The sequence below is a fragment of the Seriola aureovittata genome, chromosome 15, assembly GCF_021018895.1.
Source record: "Seriola aureovittata isolate HTS-2021-v1 ecotype China chromosome 15, ASM2101889v1, whole genome shotgun sequence".
Lineage (NCBI taxonomy): Eukaryota > Metazoa > Chordata > Actinopteri > Carangiformes > Carangidae > Seriola > Seriola aureovittata.
The window spans coordinates 20,740,785-20,756,966 of record NC_079378.1 but is presented as its reverse complement, the minus strand read 5'-3'; the positions used below and the strand labels follow the sequence as shown (position 1 = coordinate 20,756,966).

Below are 16,182 nucleotides of genomic sequence, written 5' to 3'. Positions count from 1 at the left end.
CTTCAGTATCGGTCAGGTTATAGTTTCGCTCTCTTCTTTCTCTTTCTATCTTCTCTATTTCAACCACAATTCACAGCCACTTTTTAAAGGGGGTATGTTTTTTTAGTAAATGTTGTATTTTACAGTGATTTAATGAATAACAACAACTATGAACTATGTAGTCAGTGATCAGTAGGCAATCCACATGAACAAAAATTATGTTTTTCAGAAAAATGCTGGAGGGAATGAGACACAAAGGTCCTGGACCACATTCAGGACCAGAATGCCACACCAACACGTCATTCACTGAGTCACCAGGAAGCTACTACATCCCTGGATTTGATCCAGACTATGCAAAGACCTGTGTTTCTGCACTTTGGGGCCAGGCAGAAATTCTATTATCCACTTTTACTGTAACAGAACACATCACATAATAATAATAATCAAGATAACACTTGAAATCACCCTGCCTCAACATGACGCTCAGTACAGCACACATCAAAATAATAGGTTTTATTCAGCACCACAGAATGGTTCTTCAATCATTAAATACCATATATTATCATACTCAAGGGTTCAACCATGGACTGTGTAGCGGTCTTGCACTGACAGTGAAAGCACAAGTTAAAATATCACACAATTCAAGGCCTCTTTTGTAGAATGGATTAATAAAAGGACATTAAAGGCAAGTGTGAATACTGAGAAGGCAAATTACAACCTTTCTTTGTTGTTTCTTCAGGATAGATTTTTCATGTCATGGTTTTTTAAGGTTTTATGAACCAAACCTGATGCCTCAATTTTTTTCTTGACTTAATCAGATGCATTTCAATATAAGTAAAGCCATTGCTGTTACCATATCTGACTGAGGGACCCTTTAGCCTCTGAGTCTACCCACACAGACAGACACGCAGACAGACAGTCCCTCCTCCCATCCACTTGCCTTCAGGTTCTGCCCATCAAAGGGCAGAGAGCCGCTGACCAGTGTGTAGAGGATTACTCCCAGACTCCAGACGTCCACCTCAGGCCCATCATACTTCTTGCCCTGGAAAAGCTCTGGGGCAGCGTAGGGCGGTGAGCCACAGAAAGTGTCCAGCTTGTTGCCCAGCGTGAACTCATTGCTGAAGCCGAAGTCGGCGATCTTAATGTTGGCGTCGGCATCCAGCAGAAGGTTCTCCGCCTGAGTCATACATACATTGATGTGTAGGAGAAAGAGGCAGGGATGGCCAGTCGAGAGGAAGGGAAGGAGGGCAGAAAAAGGGATGTATAGAGAGAACAACACATTGGGGGTGGGGAGGAAGGGGGGAGCAGTGGAGAAAATAGTTGGATGGGGGAGGAGAGAGAGAGGAATGAGAAAGTAGGTGGACACAAGAATGGGAGTTGTGATGAGGAAAATAAAAGAGCACGACTGAGAGACAGATGGGGAGGAGGGGGGTGGTGCTTGCATGTTGTCCAACAACATAGATACTGGACGTGACTCATACTGTATATATGTCACTGTGTGTGTTTAGGAATCTTATAATCTACTACAACAAGAGTCAGACTGGGACTGCCTCAAACCCTTCTCAGCTTGGTGAAAAAAATCAGCCTCTCCACTCATCAGTGCTTTACTGTGCGATTAAGATGCTAAAGGGCCCTTTTCACAGACACAGATTAGGACTAGTCCCAGATTATAACTTTCAGTTTAGTGTAATCTGTCAGTAAAAGAAATGTCCTAGTCTTGGACTAGCCTTAATCCCTCATCTCTGAAAGCAGCCCAAAACATCTTCTGAGCTTTCTCACCTTCAAATCTCTGTGGACAATGTTCTTCGTGTGGCAGTAGTGGACAGCGGAAACAATCTGTGGACATGAGGACACAGACAAATTTGAAGTACTGACAATTAAATGTGAGGACTGGTGCAACGTGGGCAAGAGGTGGTTTATTCGTACCTGTCGAAATTTGGCTCTGGCTTCAACCTCCTTCATTCTCCCATGAGACACGAGGTAGTCAAACACTTCACCTGTGAGTGAGCGCAGATCAGTCCGGTAATAAAGCCATAAGCATTACAGTCATACTGTTATTGATTATACATGGCTGATATACACACTTAATATGAGTCACATTAATTGAGTTATTAATATTTATAAGGTTAACATTTATAAGTTTTATAAGTGCAGTGTCTACTTCAACTTTATTCTCCTCAGGGGAGGGAAATTGTCTTTTAACAATGTTAAAGACTTAAAGGAATAGTTTGACATCTTGGGAAATATGTTTATTCACTTTATTGCCAAGAGATAGATGGGAAGATCAATACCACTCTCATATCTATCCATTCAATATGAAGCTTAGGCCAGTTAGCCTAGCCTAGCATAAAGACAGGAAACTGCAGGAAACAGCTGTCCTGGTTCTGTCCACAGGTTACAAAATTTACCTATGAGCACCTCTAAAGCTCATTATTTAACATGCTGTATGCCGGTTTATTTGAAGTTTAAAGTAAGACGACGTAAATTTGGAAGGAAGAAATAAAAGTTGAATTCAAAGGCAGTAAAATGCACCCTTGCTCAGTTCAGTACATTTGGTTTATGCTGCTTAAGTCTTACTTGGTCTGGTTTGACCACAATCTAATGTTAGCAGAGTTTAGGTAGATATTGCTACATAGCTGACATTACTGTGTTGGTTTGCTGATGTTATGCCTCTTGTCTACTTTAATAATTACCTATATTATTATTATTATTATAGAGCACAGTTATATAATTTCACTTATATTTGTACAAGCTTTAGTGAAATTCTGCTAGGTTTGGACAGAGCCAAGTTAGGTATTTTCCACCCATTTTGAGTGGTAATGCTAAACTAAGTAGGAAAATGAATAAGTGTATTTTGTCAAACTATGTTAAAATATAAAAACATAAAAATATACACTGTGAAACAAACACCCAACCCCATTGTACAAGCTCACTCATATAAAACAATATGAATCAACAGTATAAAATTAATATTTTAAAATATATTGGAGTATGGGGTGAGAAAAATGTGTGTAAAACCCTCTCGTGTTCTCCTCAAAATATTCTGACTATTCTCCCCTCAAACACAAAAAAAATACCCCCACTCTTTTTATGACCCCCCAGCCCCTCACAAGAATTTTTATACAGTCCCTTAGTCCCTTTTGTATTAATGTAGCAAACTCTTGGGTATTGTATTGAATATAATGTATATAAAGATAGAGAGTACATTTTGGTCTTCACAGGAATTCAGGAACCACTACAACTCCCCTATACTTCCTTATGATCTTTTTATCTGTGACTTAAAAGGTAATATGGGCCTGAGAGAAAGCCACATTTGAAACTATCTGTGACATTTTCCAAGGTCACCGCGAGAAAATGATATGGTCTGGGCCAGAGCACAGAAAAAAGCAGAATTGGTGAGAAGAAACTGACACAAATAGAAAAATAAGAGACTAATGGACGCAAAAAGAAAAGGAGACATTAGATGCAACATGCTGGCATTACTCTTGAAACTGTGTTAGAAGTCTGTTTAAATAGCAGCACCATTACTGCACAGGGACTGCTCACTTATTTATGCTGTGGTTCCATAGTCTATTAAGTTTGAATGTAACACCTATTAGGGGAGAGTCTGCAGTCATCTTTAATTTAAAGATACTGTCTTTCCTATCAGATTAAAAGGAAACACATCTACTGTACGCTGCATTTTTTTTTACTGTACACGGTCTCAATATCTCAGAATTCCAAAATATCACTGGTTTGAATAGATAAAATAGGTAAATTTCACAAATTTAAGTCACCATATTGATGAACATTAATTACGTGTCAGCTGTTTATTTTGTACAAAAATGTCAATGTAAAAACAAGTTGTATTTCTACTAGGGGGTTACATTAAATTTATGTAGTACTTAGACCAAGGTCTCCTACTGCACTGAAGCTTTAGTGTTGTCCCTCACTTGTTAGTTGCTTTTGATAAAAGTGTCTACCAAATGAGTAAATGTAAATGTAAATGTAAATGTTATGTGCTAGACTATTTCTTGGTTGGGCACAGTGACTTCCTAGAGTCTATGCTGATTGCCTCACAAACTCATATTATTTTTAAAATACATGACACTACTGGTCAAAACATTTTGAAACACCCCCATTTTTTCAGTTTTTATTAAAAAATTCAGCTTCATTTGCAGCTCCAGTAGTCCAGTGAATAACCATAAATGGTACAAAGGTAAGCAATAAACTACATTATTAGGACAATACTGCACAGGAAGTACAGGAAGTAGTGCTGTATAATGTTATCAGAAAGTCAAGAAACAAAGGAGGACAGACTCTTTGGTCAGGGATTCATCCTCCAGCAAGATAATGAGCCAAAACATTAGAAGAGAAGAACCAGACAGAGGCTCCACATGATGGAAGAACAGCACAGTCTCCAGACTTAAACCACATCAAGTTGGTTTGGCATGAACAAATGCAAACTACAAGTGCATCTGTGGGAACTTGTACAACAGTGTTGGGAAAAACCTTCTGAACAATGTTTGATTTCCATTGAGGAAAGAACATCACAAGTGTGTTCAGCTGATTCCTTTTTTTAAATATTTGTTCTATATTTAATTTTACAAACTATAAGGCATTACACATGTAGGGCCCTGACTTACACCTGGTGCAAAGTGGCGCAATGCAAGTGTATTTGCTTCAGATCGACGCAGTTGTCATTTTCCTTTCCATCGCCCACATTGTGTAAATAGCAAATACACTTGCGCCCATTGGAGCGCCCATGGGTGTGTCGGTCTTTAAATGAGGTGTGGTCAGAAGCATTAATGGCGCACTGCAATTTTGAGGCAGCGGAAAGTGATTGCATGATTGTCCAACAAAAACCTGCTCTCAAGTCAGTGGCTCAGTATTTCACTGTTGTTTTAAGGGGGCATTAAAATGCACCTGCATAGGTGGGTGCACAACGCGCAAAGGCGCTGCAGAGAAGCGTTCTTTCTTAATACCTGGTAAATCTGCCAGTGTTTCCTGTTCATTACCTAAATCTGTCCCACCACAATTTCATAACGAAACGCAAGATTTATTCACACTTCTCATCATATAACATAAAGTATTTTTAACGTTGTGATATGTGCCGTTACTTCTTGGTAGAGCTCACTGATTTACTCAGCCCTTCTTTGCCCCCCAGGACGCACAGAGCTACGGCGTGCTCGTGGACTGGGTTCACTGGTCAGTCACAATATGTAATCAACACACCATAAATTGAATCTAATTCTGTGTGAAATACTGCGTCACTGGAGCACCTGGCTTTTAAAGGGAATCGGAGATAGCACTCTGATTGGTTTATTGGATGTTACACCCAAAACACTTCAATGAATAATCAAGAGATTAAGTACAATCTTGAAAGAACCACGTGTCTGGCGCAGCGACAGTTTTTTCTGCCCTACATGCATTTTCGCCATGCGCTTCAGACCATGCGCTTTGGACCGTTAAAATAGAGCCCATACATTTTTGTAACAACTGGAAAAATTAAGGTGTTGTACAACTTTTGACTGGTTGCATATATAAATATGTATATATTTGGTGGCTGCATCCCTAGAATAATCAGTTTTGTTTGCACAGTACGTATGCTGTATGTACTGTATATATTATTCTGTTCAAGTGAAGAAAAAACACCTTTGGACAGAAATATGCTAGCTGTTACCACTGCCTCCTGTCTTTTTGCTAAGCTAAGCTAATGTGGTTCTAGCTTTATATTTTGTATACAAACATGAAAATGACATCAATCATCTTTTTTAACTATTATTTCCCAATATGTCAAACTATTTCTTTAAGCTGTTCAATTATGGTGAAAGAAATACCCCTCAAATGAAGCAGTGTTTTGCAATTTTACCATTAGCCACTGTGTTTCACCATGCATCCAAATGGAGGAATTAAAATACATTATAATATTGATCACATGATAAAGAATTTCCTGCTGCAGCTGAATTGAAAAGATGACGACAGATGTACCCACCTCCACTGGCGTACTCCATGATTAGGTAAAGGGTCTTATCCGTCTCAATCACCTCAAACAGCTGCACTGTGGGCCAAAACAGAATCAGATTAAAATCAAATATATATAAACAAATCCTGCACATGTTATAAATAATAACACAGCCGTCTGCCAGTCTGTCTTAATACCAAGGAACCCGCTGTTAATGCTGCGGGGGTTTTTGATCCATATGACATTTCAGCTTTAGAAAATCCCAGCTCGTGACCTCTGTATGAGGCCTGAGACATCACTTGCTAGACTCTGGTCAATGAATGCTCTGAAGCTTATTCAAAGCATTATACTTCCGTCTGGTCACACATGGAAGCAAATCTCTCCACACATGGAAACAAATCTCTCGCACACACGCGCAGATGGATACACACAAAGATGGAGATGTATGTATGTGCCTTACCTATGTTAGGGTGATTTAAGCCTTTCATTATCCGTACCTCCCGAAAAAGCTGGGGAGAAGAGACAGAATATTATAGCATGACAATATGGGTCATAAATAAAATCCAATCACTGCCTCTGAGTGTTGAACACTGTCCATCCAGAATGCAGTAAATCTGTGCTTTAAATTGTAGCGATGAGGGCACTGTTATAGTCACGCTTATAGCAATACATTTAAACTATAGAACCGTGTATGTTCTTGAAGTTGATGAGGGGTTTCATTTTTGACTTACTACCCTTTAGGTCACATGACCCCAGGGAGATGTCAGGTTATCATGGTTGGCATGTAAAATCAGTATAGCGGACTTTTGTATTTTCATTTTTAGCAGATCACCATTAGATTTCAAAAGCTGAGAGCTTTCACAAAAGTTGTAGTGATTCCTATCGATTGAATTGTAAAAATTCAAATTCTTGCAAACATATAATTCTAATCACATTTACAATAAAAGAGGTACTACGTCCTCTGACCAGCGTTACTTCTTCAGTCCAGACTGGACACTACAGTGACTATATCAGAAAGAGATGAGGCTAACTAGCTGGTTAGCATGCCAACTTCAGTAGAAGAAAAGAAGTGAAATCAAATTAAGATGACATTGGAGGTTGACCTGTACAAGCAGCCAAATTTATACTTTTGTCACTTCCTGTGTCTGATATTCATCCAAATGAAATTTGCAAGGGTGACAACAACCAACAAAACGTCCTCACAATTTAAAAACAGCATGGACCCCACACACTAATGTGATGGCTCCGCAGTGAAAAACAGACCAACTTCTCACTGCATGCGATACGTCTACTCTGTGGGATATATTTGTGCACTTTGTCAGAGCAGAGCAGGGGATTAAATTTGAGCCAGCTCCCCTGGTTTCATGTATGTAACAGTACAGTCCCTGAGTAAAAGGCCATCGCTGAAAACCAGCGACTCTCCTCCGTGTTGTCAACTCCAACTGATAAAAGAAAAGATGGTGCGATAAGCTTTTCCATCCTCTTTTCTCAATCCTTCCCCCTCTCTTATTTCCTGGTGCGTCTCCCTCCATTCTCTCCCCCTTCATTCAGTTCCTCTCGCAGTCTTCTCTTCTAGCCGTGCCCCACAACGTCACTGTTGCCATAGCGACCCAGGTATTAAGACCGGGCTCTTTCCCTGCTTCCCCAGCTGTGCTACAGGGAATCTTGGGATATGTAGTGCTGAAACCTCTCATCATCCAGGCATCCCATTATTTCCCTGCTTGTCATGGCAGGGCTGAGCGACCAGGTCCATCAAAACAATAAACAATCCGCCCAGCAACATGTTGGACTCTGGTCACTGTTAACGCACACACATGCACTGTGGCAATGAGGTTTCTGGCTTTAATTAAAAAAAGCAGTATGTAATGTAAATTTAATCTGGGACACAGAATAAAATATACTAATAAATAAAATTCTGACACATATTTTGTTTTGAGGTGTCCTCCAACGCTGCGGAGGACAATGTGAAGGTCTCCTCTTGTAATCTGCCTCTGTAATCTTCCCTTCTCAAAAAATCCTTCTTCATGGGTGTTGAGGTTTGATTTTCTCATCTGTGATTTCACTTTCCTCTTTTCCTTCCTTCCTCCCCCTCTTTTATCCACCTCTATACATCTCCCTCTTTCCTTCTTCCCTCTACATACATCACCCTCTAGATTATGCTAATATGGGCTCTTTCATGTCTTCAGTACTAAGGATTTTCTCTAGCCCACGGGTATGTAAAGAAGCCTGCTATCATCACCAGCCAATTGTAGAGTATTCTCTCCATTCAGTGGCCAATCCTTCGCCTCTTTCTCCCGAATCCTGTCCTAAATGTTGCACCATTGTCTTTCACCGCAGCCGGTCCGGTCCAAGAAAAGCACCAGGCGTCAAGATGGGATAATATATAAATTGTGTTTAACAGATCCTGCAAAGTGTCTAATATTCTGGCCAGGTAAAGTAAAGAAGATCCATTTTCTGTCATGATATAAGCACAAACAATATGATGAGTCAAAGTATCAGGATTAGAGGAAGCCAGCGGTCAAAAGGGCAACGAAAATAAAACACTGAAAAGTTGCATTTATGGGATAAAGCCTTGATAATACTACAACAACGCAAGGTCACTTGATTGAGGAAAAGATCAGCTACAAAAAAAGAAATATAATCAAAAGGATTATTTTCTTTAATAAACATTTAATCTGGGCAAATCGCTTGGACATTTTGCTGCTACCAGTAAAGTGGACGATTCTAAGGCCCCACACAATTTCCAGTAGGATAAAGGGGGGGCCCTTAGCAATAATATTTCATGGGCCCTAGAAATCCTCGATATGCCCCTGCCTCTTTAATTCTACATTTCACCTCACGTGAAGAAACACTGGTGTTTTTACCATATGTAGCAGGACATACAGACATCTTCCTGTCAAACAAAATCACACACACGCTACACACATATAAAGCACAATTACTTCATCCCTGATTTGATCCTTCTGGTCTGTTCACTTCTTGCCTGCAGGCAGAGGAGCTGAGGGAGGTAGAAAGAGATAAGAGAGAGGGAAGGACAGACTTATGGCTGAAAGAGGGAGACGCTTTGGCCTGTATGTGCACATAAGCAGCATCACAGGCAAATATGGGTTTATTGAATGGTGATCTGCGTTCTTTAATTCACATTTATTCCTTCACCACGACGTACTGTAGCTGTATGTTGCAGCTGCATGAGGTACACATGACAGGGCGGAAAAGTTTTTGATTCCTGTGGTTGGGAGATGGAGACATCTGAGCACCTGATCAACCCTGATCAAATGGCCTTCATGTCAGCCATGTTGTGTCTGGATGTGGATGTCTACCGGTCCAGGTCTCCTGCTCCAGATGACTACAACTCCAGCTGCTGAATCTGAGTTAAGCATGTGTGTCTTCACCACTCTGAGGCTGATAGCTGCCAATACCAAAGCGGCCACTGCTCCGCATGTCCCCGACCTTCATGCACAACAAACCTCGAGTGCCCACCATTCAGGCTCAACGGTCAACATGCTGACCGGCAGGAAAAAAAAGAAGCCGGCCCATCAAAAGCCCTCCATGTGACACACTGTATGTGAGCTTTTCTAAAGACACCTCTTGCAATGAGACGGCCACCAAAACCCAGCAACATCGACCGCAAAATAATTACAGAAGGGTGTTTTAGGGGAAGACAAATGAAGAACATAAACAACAAAAAAAGGATAGGTTGGATGACTGCGGTTTCCGACATGCGTCACCTCCCCTCTCAGGGCAGCGATTAGCCCAGAGAGAGACGAGAGATGACCTCTGGAGCAGAGGCCTCCTCTCACTCCCATCCAGTCCCTAGCACCTGCCAAACAGCATCATGTCCTATGTGCCCTCTCTCTATCAGCTGCTCTCTCGTTCCTGCCCCCTCTGAGGGGGAAAAAACTGAGGATAAACCTGAACCTCTCCAAGTCCCCAGCGGCATATACGTATTTTGTTGAATTACACCAACGTGATCATGTGAAATCATCCACATTATGATACTATTCACACTAGATACCAATAAAAGGGTTTCATTTTTAACTCAAAGACATTATGCACAGATTCTCCAATCCATCCGTATAAAGAAGAAAAACTCACCTTTTGTAGGCTGGTTGGGTTCAACTGAGTTTTGTCAATGATTTTTATTGCAACCTGGAAAAGACATCAACACGTCACCATTAAAATTCACCTTTGCTTATAATCATCTCCCTACATGACGCTCAGACGTCTTCCCTGCTGATGTCACTGATCAATATCCAACAATAATGTCTCATCATCCAAAAATGTAGATGAATATAATTCAAAGGAGAGCATGTTTTAGGGCATCATAAGGACACGGCCTAAAAATCCTGAAACTAATCAACACCAATATCTACGCTATTTTAGAGTATACCGGTCCCACATCAAAATAATACAATTTATATCCATTTTGTTGTAGCTCTTTTAACGAAGCCACCATTTGTAAATGGGTTTATGACTCATAAATCCTTCATTAATGCTTTATAGTTCAGATCTAAGCCATTTAATAAAGCAGATTTGGGGTTGCCAGGTTGTAAAGAAGTGTTCATCCTTTCTATTTTGGCCATAATGCAGTTAAATGTTGGTAATCCATTAAGAAGGTAGGTGGTCATACAGTCCAATCAGTCAACCTGGCTTTCCAAAAGTTGTTCTTAATGGTTTATAACTGATCTATAAATCTTTATTTATTAAATGGCTTATTAAACATTAAAAAAGCAATTAGTTACAACTTTTACAACCTTTCATGAAGTGATACCTATTTATTTCATCATTAAGTATTCAGTGTTTTAACTAGGGCTGCACGATATGCAAGAAAAATCATGTTTTGACAATTTTGGCAGATATTGAAATTGCAATACGAGTCACGATTTCTGTTGGAATGAGCGTTTTTACATTTCATTTTCACTGAAAAAAAAAAGGAAAATGATGATGTGATTTTTGTTGAGGCTTGTCCCAACATGTCCCTTTACATCTGGAGAATATGATTTGTAGGCTGGGTGTCTCTGTAGCACCACAATGCTTCATTTACGGTCTTTATCCAAAAAATTGCAGCTCTTGCAATTTGGATTTTGCACTTGGCCATATTGCAATTTGATTAATTGTGCAGCCCTAGTTTAAACCTTGTCATTCTTCAAGTAACTGAACAATGGACTGAAATCATTTTTATTGAAATTTAAGTAAAAACTTGAACAGTGAAAATTATGATAGAGGAGGTTCAATAAGGAGGTAAGATACGACTATACAGTAAGATTTACTTCTTTATAAATATGATGATCAAGACTCGATAATGCACTGAATTACATCTTAACGACACCAGCGACATCAGCAGCTTCTTGCCTTTCTTCACCCTACAAACATAATTTCCTCATTCATGATCTAATCATCCATTCCTGTTGTCCCTCCCCCCTCCCCCCTCCCTGGACCTCCAGTGCCCCCTGTCTCACCTCCCTGCCCGTCAGGATGTGGCGGGCCAGCTTGACCTTGGCAAAGTTTCCCTTGCCGATGGTCTTGAGCAGGCGGTAGTTGCCGATGTGCGGCTGCTCGTCAGAGCAGGAGGCGATGGAGTTCCTGCACCGGGCACCCAGCGAGCGGCTGGACTGGCTGGTGGCCTTGTCTGAGCGGCTGGCCCCCAGCGACACATGCTGGAAGAAAATGGGGGGGAGGGGGTTAAAGTGAGCAGCAGCAGTAGGCTGGCAAAGGTCCTCCAGGTCTGTCTGCACCATTGGAGCACTGATGGTCCACAGAAGCACAATGATCTGGGTGAGCTCCTTCTGTCTCTGCAAGCTAGTTGTGAACTCTGCACAACTAAGAACATGGAGATCCAGAGAGAAACTAAACAGTTTGAAGGCATATGTCCAGGGAACTCCTCATCACACTGAGTATCTGCTGCGTTTGTGGAGTCACTGAGCAGCTACTGGTTTCACAGATGAGTGTACATCTCTGACAACACGGTGACAATACACAGCCCAGCTTTATAATCTATTGGTAGACTTAGGAAGTAACATGACAAACAGAAAGAGGACTAAAGCTGAGCTGAATGAATGCATGCCCTTCACTTCTGGGTTAACAGCTCAAGAACACTTGAACATAATGTTTCCATTTTGGGTTTTTGGGTTCTGCATCATTGTCGTTAGAGCTCTGTGACTTGACTGCTCGAAGATGTCTTCATGCAGTGTGACAGACTGTAAATTTAATATGTTCACTGCAATGTGAGGTAGCCCTGAAGCTTTCACCGCCCTGTAAACAGTTAGCTGCGCTGCTGCTGCTGCTGCTGCTGCTGCTCCACGTTACCGACTGACGCTGCTCGATTCTGGACCCCGATGCTTCAGAGTATTGTTGTGCAGCGATGATAGAGTCCAAAGCTTGAGTCACTGATAATTTCCAGCCAGTAAACAAAGCAGAAGAGAAAGGGGGGACAACAATGTGCATTTACACAAACAAAGCTTGATGTATTACAGTATGAAGTGGCTTCTTGTCATGTGACAAAACAAGGGAAGATACAGAGGAGGGAAGACAGAGAAGAGATGGTGGGGGGAGGAAAACAACAGGCCGTACTAAGACACAGAGAAATCAGGATATCTGATGGAAAAGGGGCAGAAAAGACAGAGACAACCAGAGAAAGGACAACTAGTGGAGAGCGAGATGTAGGAGGCGAGCGTAAAAAAGGGAGCAGATGCCGGCACAGTGGTCCCTGGCCAGTCCCACTCCCTGAGGCATCACACTTCCATCCCCCCAGCATGTCATTTTGCTCTCAGCTTCACACACACACACAAATGCAAACACAACCACGCAGCCTTAAGCCCCACCTTCAGACACTCCTATCTTCCCATGCTTCCATTCCTGTTCTCACGCCCCACCTAGAACCAATTTGGACTCTCTCTACAGTCCACATAACCAGTCCCAACCCAGAGCGCTGGAGGCTCTTGCAGTGTGCAGCAGAGTACATTAATCCACGAACTGTACAACGCACAGCCAAAGCCTCACCTGTGCCAGTGTGGCAACGTCCTGTCAATTCACTCATCTGTCATCATCACTTAATTGTAGAGTGATGAGAGCAGATCGAGATCCGTTCTAATGGAAGGAACGGATCTGCATTCATAATCAATCATGCACACACACACACACACATCAAATTACACACACACACACACACACACACACACACACAAATCTACTGGCTTAACCATCCCTCTGTGCTGAAAGCTCTGCTAACAAACAGATGGGGGGGGGGGGGGGGGGGGTCTTGCCAGAAGTGTTTTAGGCAAAGAAATGACATAATGCAACGTCAATCGGTAATGTCACCATTTTGATGTACATTAATAAGGAGTAGGGCTATAGATAGATATATGGATAGATGGATAGATGGATAGATGGGTTCTACATTAATGGACCCTGTTATTCTGTCTCACATGAATAAACCCCCTTGGCTTCTGTCTTTTCTGCAGGCCGCTACTGTTTTCCACTGTACTGAATGTACGGCGCTGTCTGACACCCACTGGCTCTGGGGTTGGGCGCTTTGTAGGCTGCGCAGCAATGGACTGCACATCATTTTACGCAGTAATCCCCTCGCTTCATGCGAACAACCCAGATATTCTCTACACATTTATTTTGGCCTTCTGTGCTCTTGTCCCACCCATCCAATTTCTGGGGAATACACGCGCGCGCGCAAACATACACATGCACACACACACACACACACACACACACACACACACACACACACACACACACACACACACACACACACAGGAGGCAGCAGTAGCAGCAGCAGCAAGGAGTATTATGTGACATCACTCTCTCTCCACAGCCTTATAATAAGAGGTGACGGCTGGTTTTCAGGCTTTCTGCGCATATCCGCTGAGTGTTATCGTATGCGGATGGACTCATTCCGGGCTGCGCAGACACTCAAGGTTAGCCCATTTTGAAAGAGCCTGCTCCGATAAAATATCCATCCAATATAATCTCCAGAGTCCTTTCATCTAATGAGGAAAAATAGCACCATCTGTGACCCCAGTCTGCACTGTGAATAAAGCCAGTGAATGCAAAAGGCCACAGATATGAGGAGATCTCCGTTTAGGGGATGCACGATTTATCTTTTGCATGCACACAAATACAGGCTATAGGCTGTAATTGCACTTACATGGTCTCCAGTACTCCTGTCGTTTCCAGACGGTAATGCAGATCGAGAAGACATGTTGTTTTCTTTCTCCTTTTTCCCTGAGTAAGAATCACGGTGTATTTGCGCGGATGATAGAAAGGCTCCACAGACAGAATAACATCCGCAGATGCGACCCACCGTCCCAAATCAATCTGCCTCTTCTCCAACCGGCTGAGCCGCGGTCGAGAGGAGACCTCTGCCTATCATGGCAGCAATTGATATCTGGAGGGGGGTGTCCTCAAACAAGCTGCATTTCCACCATGCACTTTGCAAAAATACGGCCGATCAACGATGCAGCAAATGCAATGCAATGCAAATCCCTAGCATCGAATAAGTGCTAAAATGCGGTGATGTTTGGCCGGAGCCCAGCGTCTCTGTGGCGACTCTCCACCCCCTGCCTCATTTCGCCATACAAAACAAACACGGCTCCTTCTGGATGTGTGTCATCTCCGTTTGTCATAATACTGACCGACAGGCTGTAATCTTTCGCTCTCACCCCGCGACGCCAATGCAACCCGCTCCGCTTTGCAGCAGCTCGCAGGAAAACACAGCTTACGGTGCAGCGGGGAAAAAGGCCGAAATGTTCAGAAATCGGTATTCCCGGTCGGTGAGATGCGCACCACCGTCAAGTCAGGAAGGCGACACGCAGACAGCAGTTCCGGTCGTTGGTTTTTTGAAGCAAAAGCCTTAATGGCGATCGCATTAATGAAACAATAACTCATTATCCTAAATAGATAACAAAAATCATTCATATTGCCACTCGTTTTAGTTCGTTTTATCTATTCTGTAGTTTATCTATTTTACTGTGGTTTTGTTGTTATTATCATTTTATTAAATGTAATTATTTGTTGCCTACTTATTGTGGCCTGATTATTTAATCCTATTGTTCTGAACTAATTATTTTGGTAAAGCAGGTTAACTCTGCTCTGAAAACTAATTAATAAATAAAGTAATTTATTATCATTATTACTATTGTTATTATTGTTGTTGTTGTTGTTATTATTATTATTATTATTATCATTATTATCATTATTAGCTTTGCTAGAGAAAGGCTGTAGTGTAAAACTATGTGGTTGCAATAAAAAATCGAAATTATTAAAAACAAGGAAAATCAAGAGTAGCCTAATACATATCAATATTTTGTAGCAATGGCCCGCTTGTTTTAACAATGTGCTTTAATCCTGATAAAATGATAGAGCCTGTATACTTTTCAAATAGAGACACAAAGCTACTTTATAAGAGATACAGGTAAATATATACAGAATTACATACAGAATTCTATAGTATTAGCCCAAGTACTGCTAAATTTGAATAAATATCCAGAATTATTCAGTTTATATATGCATCATATAGCTATATCATGTATGCGTATATATGATGCATATATTAGTCCACGTTTCAACCTGCGTTTCACCCCATCCCTAGTGGAAGAGGCATCAGCATCCTGTGGCTTTGAGTGGGAATCAGCGGGAACACAAAATGGGTGGATCGACGCCCCATTTCTCCAAAGCGACAAATGTTGCCCCTTTATTTTGGAAACCGAATATTGTAACTTCCTGTCTGAGCCGTCTAACCGTATTTCGCTTGACGCAGTTGAGATGCGCCACATCAGAGATGCTGACAGGTCCAACACAACACAGCCCACTGCCGGTTTTACCAGCGTAGATTTGTGCGTAAATTAGCATAAACTCTCCAAAGATGGCCGAAGTACAGAGCTTCACCATCCACATCTCTGATTCATTTCAGTATCTGCTGCTTTTCTATCATCTGATTCATGACATGTGGCGTGGCAGTGGCCTGCACAGGGACAGGAGAGGTCTGCACTGTGGTGCCAAGGTTGTTCTCTCAGACAAAGCAGATCCTTTAAAAAGACAGAGGTATTACTCCACAACTCAGAGCCTCTGCGATGCTATAAAACCTTCTGAAACTTGACCAAAAGACTGGAAAAAATGTTTTTGAAATTAGTATGATGTGTGTAAGAAATGATTAGAGCATCACTTCATAACAAATATTGTTCATCCAGCCTTGAGCCTCTATACTGGCCTTTATATCTCAACCCTAACCTCTTATCACCACACTGAAAACT

At 41.7% G+C, this 16,182-nt stretch overlaps 1 protein-coding gene across 4 annotated transcripts in view; it reads right to left on the bottom strand.

Moving 5' to 3' along the window:
* mark4a (MAP/microtubule affinity-regulating kinase 4a) overlaps positions 1-14,756 on the bottom strand; it is a 29,855-nt gene extending 15,099 nt beyond the window's left edge. For 3 of the 4 annotated variants that reach the window (XM_056397066.1, XM_056397063.1, XM_056397065.1), the window contains exons 1-8: positions 14,079-14,755; positions 11,383-11,580; positions 10,019-10,072; positions 6,384-6,432; positions 5,954-6,019; positions 1,906-1,976; positions 1,759-1,815; positions 920-1,156 (exon numbers count right to left, since the gene is read on the bottom strand). In XM_056397066.1, coding sequence (XP_056253041.1) covers positions 920-1,156; positions 1,759-1,815; positions 1,906-1,976; positions 5,954-6,019; positions 6,384-6,432; positions 10,019-10,072; positions 11,383-11,580; positions 14,079-14,132 — 786 coding nt within the window. In that variant the 5' untranslated portion in view covers positions 14,133-14,755. Of the gene's footprint in view, positions 1-919; positions 1,157-1,758; positions 1,816-1,905; positions 1,977-5,953; positions 6,020-6,383; positions 6,433-10,018; positions 10,073-11,382; positions 11,581-14,078 lie in introns of all 4 variants that reach the window. The other variant, XM_056397062.1, reaches the window with a different exon arrangement.
* Positions 14,757-16,182: the final 1,426 nt, after the last annotated feature.